The sequence below is a fragment of the Nematolebias whitei genome, chromosome 10, assembly GCF_014905685.2.
Source record: "Nematolebias whitei isolate Nwh7 chromosome 10, NemWhi1, whole genome shotgun sequence".
NCBI lineage: Eukaryota > Metazoa > Chordata > Actinopteri > Cyprinodontiformes > Rivulidae > Nematolebias > Nematolebias whitei.
In genome coordinates, this window is record NC_056507.1 from 11,643,931 (window position 1) to 11,650,227 (window position 6,297).

Below are 6,297 nucleotides of genomic sequence, written 5' to 3' on the forward strand. Positions count from 1 at the left end.
ATGTATATATACATATATATATATATATATACATATATTAAAAACTTAAACTATTAGAGTGGACATAAAAGATAAACCAGTTTGTTGGATTTTTATTGGACTTCCAAACTTCTTTTAATAATGGCAGAAACATTCAATGAAATTTAATTTTATTAGCTTTTATTGAAGGCAAACCTTTATTTCTAATTCTTATAGGGACACTATTCCATATTTGTATATGTCAGCGTTTCATAATTTATCTATTTGTCAAATATGTGTTCTCAGAATTTTAATTAGACATGTAAAAAAAATCTTAAATTATCCAGTCAAATTCAGAGTAAGAGAGTTGAATTAATGAAGCCAAACCAGCCTCTCCTCCCTTGGATAAATAAATTATTGATTAAATTATTCACTCCAAGTTAATTTCAGTCAACGCTACAAAGAGCTGTGCGTGGCCCGGGAGCCACAGTTTGCAGATCCCTGTGCAGCTTTGTTGTTTTTATTTCAGCGTGGACTCGAACCTGCAGCCTCAGGATTACAAGACGGCGGCACTGACCACCGAGCTACCATACCTCTTAATGTGCAGCTTTAATACAACTTTTAAACACAAATGTTTTAAAATATTTACTTCCGAATTATTATTTTTTTTTTTTAAGCAAATTTTTGTTTGTTCTCTGATGGGTGTGAGGAGATGAGTGCCTGTCGCCAAGGACCAACCCTGACTTCACCTGACCTTTAGGGGCACGGCAAATGTCTCGTAAATCACTCCCGTGCACCGACACACGAATACAAACACACTCTCTGTCACGTGCACGCCCCATTAATTAAACCTGCAGCACTTTCTCTGACTTTTCTCTGAGAGTCGGTGGATGAGCGCTGAGAAAAAAAAACAAACTCATTAAACATCTTCATTTGTCTTCCACTCACCCCTGACTCTAATCTGTGCGTGCGTGCGTGCGTGCGTGTTTTGTTGCCTCCTTGAAGTCCGGTGCTGAAGTGACAAGCGATGAGGTCAGTTTGCATTCAACTGGAAAACATATAAAGTCTGGAAAGCCCCCTGGAATACCCCTCAGAAAATAGTTGAAAATTAAAACTTTAAAGGTTCTTTTAAACCCCAAATTTAATCTCGATTGTTTTATGTTCTCCAAACTTTATGAACGATAATTTAAGAATTAGAAAATTACATTAATCATTCAGGTTTAAGACTAAATTATATCAGAGAACCTAAAGCGACAGAGACACTACTATGCTTTCCTGTTGTAGACTAGGATCATCTTTTGATGACTTGGGATGGACGTTCAGCTATTTGGTCTAAATCTTAAATAAACAAATAAATATATAAAAACATTATGCAATCTTGCACGAAACACAATGACTTAAAAAAAAGTTTCAGCCCATCTTAATCATAAGGTTTTCATTGCATTTGTCCAATATATTCAATTTAGATTTCCTTAAGTTTCATTGATAAAATGCAGTTTTTCATCAACTTACTTGAAAGTTATTTGTAAGAATATTGGGGGCCGGATAGAGATCGTCCAAGGGCCACTTTTGGCCCTCGGGCCATACGTTGCCAACGTCTGATCTGTTAGCACTTAAAGTATGTGCTGTGAGTTGCTCTCAGCTACTGCCGCACCACGTTTTAGCTCAGTATTTGTAAAACTAACTGAATCTTAGCTATTTTTGTGTTTGCTAAAAGCAACTAGGTGTGGTGGCCATCTTGAATTGAATTGGCTCCACATTTTGAACCTTTGTAGACGCACAGCAAATGATTTGTTTCCTGAAAATTTCATCAAAATGCTTCCAGTGGATCATGAGATATTTTGCTAACAGACAGGCAGACACAAACAAACACGGGGAGGAAAGTTTGGTGTGTTCTTAGGATTATTTAAAAACCATTTTTGTGAATAAATCGTCCTGTTGTGACCCCGCAGCTCCGCTTGACGACCCGAGTCCTGCTGTTGGGGCGTCTGAGAGCGTCCGTTCAGCCGCGGAGAGCAGCAGATAAAAAAGGTCAAAGGTCGGCTCGGCTCTTTGATAAAAACCTTTTTCCTGAATTATCCGCTTAAAAGGCACGTTATTACTAATTAATCAGGTTAATTATCTTGAATGGGGGGGGAGGCGCGAGGTTCGGGTTTGGATGTTTGGACACATCCGTCTTCTTGTTGACCTTTGACATGAAACGATATGTGACATCTTACCGTTTTGTAGAAAAACAAATACACAACTTCATGATATCTATATTAAAATGGAAATGTTGATCTGGAACAAAAACATTTAGAAATATAAATAGGTGATGATTTTAAGTTTAAGAGGCTCATTTAGCTGAGATTTTTCTGCTTTTTGGATTTTCTTTAGCCACATGCTGTGAAGAAATCCAAACGGTATTAGTCCAGTTGATGACATAAGAATCACTCAACAGGTATTTATTTTAACAATAAACACAATCTTTGTAATTTACCTTGTATATTGTCAGTTTATAAAATTAATCCTGATAAAACTGAAGCAACTTTCCACCCAACATTGAAAGAAACACAAGCACCAAATGTAATTTAGGCTCACCAAACTAAAAAGTAAGGTTTAAAAGGTAAAAAGATGCATTTAAACCACAAATAAAGTTCTGTTTTACACTCTAATAAAGATAAAGTTATATTTAATCTAAACTAGCGTTTGATAATTCAACTAAAGAATTAAATATGTGAGAATAACGATTAGGTCAGAGGATTTCATTTTTTTGTTTGTTTTGTGAATGTCCAGAGGACCAGCCTTAACTTTTTTAGATTTTTCTACCTGGATTATTGAGCATGCATCAGGATATTTCAGAATCTCCAAACAGCACAAGAAGCACAATAAAAAGCTTGAAGTTTAATACAAATTATAAAAACATTTAAAGAAATAACCCCCATGGCTTGAGGAATATGTTCAGGTAAGGAAAGCACCGAGGGACATTCTGTTTTCAGAAAAACAATTAAGTAACTTTAGGTATTTGTATTTAATTAGCAATAATTTGTTGCTTTATTACAACAAAATCTGCATACTTCGACTGTTAAAAACATCTAAAAACTTTACCTTTTGGATGAAAATTGTGCGGTTCTAATTTAATTTCAGATTATTAATTATTGCAAGAATATACTTAATTTACAAGGAATCAGTTGATCCATTTTAGGGATTAAAAGAAAACACTTGGTCTGATTTTTGGTCTTTTCCGTTTGCTGTTTACACAAACAAACATTAATGGAAACATAAAAAATGCTCTTTGCAAAGTCATGAAAACCAGTCTCAATAAATAAATAAATAAATAATAAATGGTTAATGTGTCCTTAAATTAAAAATCTATGATCGGCTGCTAACTACCTCTAGAAACAGCAGAAGTGACTGAAAACAGAACATTTTGATGTTTTCTTTACGTTCAGATATGTAAAGTATGAAGACTAAAGTACTTTGTTTACATTGGCTGCGTACCTGCACTTTAGAATAGCATTTCAAACTGAACAAAGTACTGAATTAAAACTCTTTCAAAGCAATTATTGAAGCTCATGTAACACTTTTTACATTTGAATTTTTTTTTTTGCGTGTAAAGAGTACCTTTAACACCACAGTTCTTCAGTAAATGATGATTCGGAGCTACTTAAACCTTAAAACTAAAATCTATAAATTTTAAAATGGAAATTTTCTACTTTACTGGAAGAACATCATCCTCCAAATATTTGGGGTTTTGGCTGAATTGTTGTCTATATTTAAAAGAACATTTCCAACATTTAGTTAAAAAAAAAGGCTGAAGGTTTTAGTTTAATTTTAATTTATTATCTAAACAGAGGCAGTTTTAATTTATCAGTCCAAAAAAATACATTATTTATATGCTGTTTCTTCTGCACGTGGTTTAGATTCTCTGTAGTCATTGTGTGCATAATAATCTGCATTCTTTAAGCCAAAATAACGGCGCTGATATATTTTACGTATACGCTGTATCGAGTGAACTCCTCTCGTTGTTTTTGTTTGTGATCGTTCAGAGCGGCGCTCCTGCAGTCACAGCTCCTCTGTCGAGTTCACAGAACATTTTCAGAACTTCGCAGAACGTTTTCTCAGTTTGCACCTGGAATAATCCTCAGATAAAACCAAAGCAGTGAAACTGCTGCTCTTAATCAGGACCCTGTGCTTGTTTTGTGTTGATTCTGACTCGTTTCATTGTATTTTGATATTCACTGTGATTTTGCGCCATCTTGACCTTCTCACTTAAAAAAGAAGTCACTCTGTAGAGACCTTGTGATTAAACATAAGAAAAATACTTTTTGTTCATTTACAGCAGGATTTTTTGTGTGTTTCTGTCATATGAGCTAATTTAAAAATAGTTAGATCATTTTGGAAGCAGCTAAGTGTGAAAGCACAGATCTGCTGATCCAGATGTTAAATTTGTGTAAACGGCTGCAGGATGAACGTCTGGCTGAATTCATTTCTCTTGTTGCAGGTGACCCATCCTGCCACCCTGACGTACCTGTCTGGTTCCGGGGGGGCGGCTGCGTGTCCATACAGCTGCTCAGGTAAGACGGGCTGCTGAACATCCTGCCGGGGGGCTGGTGGTGGTGGGGGCCGGCCACCGGCGGGGGCTGGCTGGGAGCCACGGGCGCAGGAGGAGGTGGGGGCGCCCCGAACGCAGTCCCGTACCTGCAGGCCCCGGTGCCCGTGAACTGACCCGAGAAGTGCACGGTGAAGGCGCTGAGGCCGCAGTGGGGGTCTGCATCAAGGTGGTGTGGGTCCCCCGTGGCCCCCCAGCTGGGCTCCTGTTTGATGAAGGAGTGGGCCCCCAGGGAGGTGTGGGGAGCAGCCAGGGAGGGGTACGGAGAGGCGGCGGCAGTGTGGAAGTCCAGGACGGGAGCCCACTGAGGGGCCGTGGTGACGGGCAGAGGGCTTGGGCCCGCCGGTACCGGGGGCAGCAGGGAGTTCAGGTCACGCACTTCTGAACCCATTGTGGTCCAAAACAACAACAAAAACAACAACAAACAAACAAAAAGTCACCTTCTGAATCCTTCAGAGTCAAAACTTTCCTCTGAGAGTCACGGCCTCAAACTGCAGAAACTAAAGTTCATGTCAGAAAAGAGACACGACGATCACCTGGGATCTTCAGCACCAGAACCTGGACTCTGGCTCCGAGGGTCCATTCAGGGAGGCGATGGGAGTCTGCTGGAGCTCTCACTGTGGATGGAGGAAGAGGAGTGGAGGAGTGAGGAGGAGCAGCCCTCTTTTCCCTTCACTCTTCTTCAGTGGATCTGAGAGGAGGGAGGAGGAGTCAGGAGGTGAGGGGGGACCTCTGACACACACACACACACACACACGCACACACACACACGCACACACTAATAAAATTACCTAATATATGTCTAAACATATATCTCCTTATACTATAAGGAGAAAAAATAACTAATCAGTTGTTTTGGTGATGTTAAATTTATACATTTTCACCTTTTTTTCTAAAGTTATGATCAACTTTCTGTCCAACACGATCATAAAACCAAAACATTTTGAAATGCATACAGTTAAATAAGTTACAATAAAAGTTTTGGTGCATAATTTAACAGTCGAAAGGAGCAAACCACAGTGAGGCCACGGCTTATCTTAACTAAACATATTCAAAAACTAATTTATTAATTTTGTTTTCATTAATAAGTTTCAAACCAGCGCTAAATGTTCTTTTCTCCTTTTAAAAGGAGGAACATCTGCTGGCTGTATAATTAACGCGTAGAACAATAAATAAATTGTTAGGGCTCTAACGGTGCATTGTCATTGTGATGGTCCTTTTACATGTGAACAGCTAGTTCTGACTGTCAGCAGCAAACTGGTTGATCAATTATGATAAGGTGCTATTAAAAGACTGAGTTTTGTGTAGTGTTTCAGACTGAAGAAGTCTTTTGGATAAAAGACAAAATGTCTAAAAGAAAAAAAAAGAAGAATCCGTCCAGATGACCTGACTTGACCTTTTTCATTCAACCTTTATTTATACAGGTAAGTCTCATTGAATCACCAGGACTCATTTTCAAGAAAGACCTGTTAGATTTTTTTTTTAGATTTGTCTACCTGGATTATTGAGCATGCATCAGGATATTCCCAAATTTAACATTTTTCTTAGATCCTATTTTTCATCCAGCTCGTGCAAATTTTATTAATATTTTTTGAACCGGATAAAGAACATATGAGTGAGGGTTATCACCACAAAAGCTAAAATAAGTCAGGATTGTGAGGTGACGATGGGCCATAAGATCTGACGTTCTCTAAAAAAACGAACAAAAACATTTAACGATTTGAGCAGCAGCTGTCCCTTTTTTTTGG

General features: G+C 38.2%; 1 protein-coding gene across 7 annotated transcripts in view; it reads right to left on the reverse strand.

Annotated features, from left to right (window-relative positions):
- wt1a (WT1 transcription factor a) overlaps positions 1 to 4,940 on the reverse strand; it is a 39,660-nt gene extending 34,720 nt beyond the window's left edge. For 3 of the 7 annotated variants that reach the window (XM_037682633.1, XM_037682632.1, XM_037682631.1), the window contains exon 1: positions 4,469 to 4,940. In XM_037682633.1, the coding sequence (XP_037538561.1) occupies positions 4,469 to 4,940 (472 nt within the window). The remainder of the gene's footprint in view (positions 1 to 4,468) is intronic. The other 4 variants (XM_037682637.1, XM_037682636.1, XM_037682635.1 and 1 more) reach the window with 4 other exon arrangements.
- Positions 4,941 to 6,297: the final 1,357 nt, after the last annotated feature.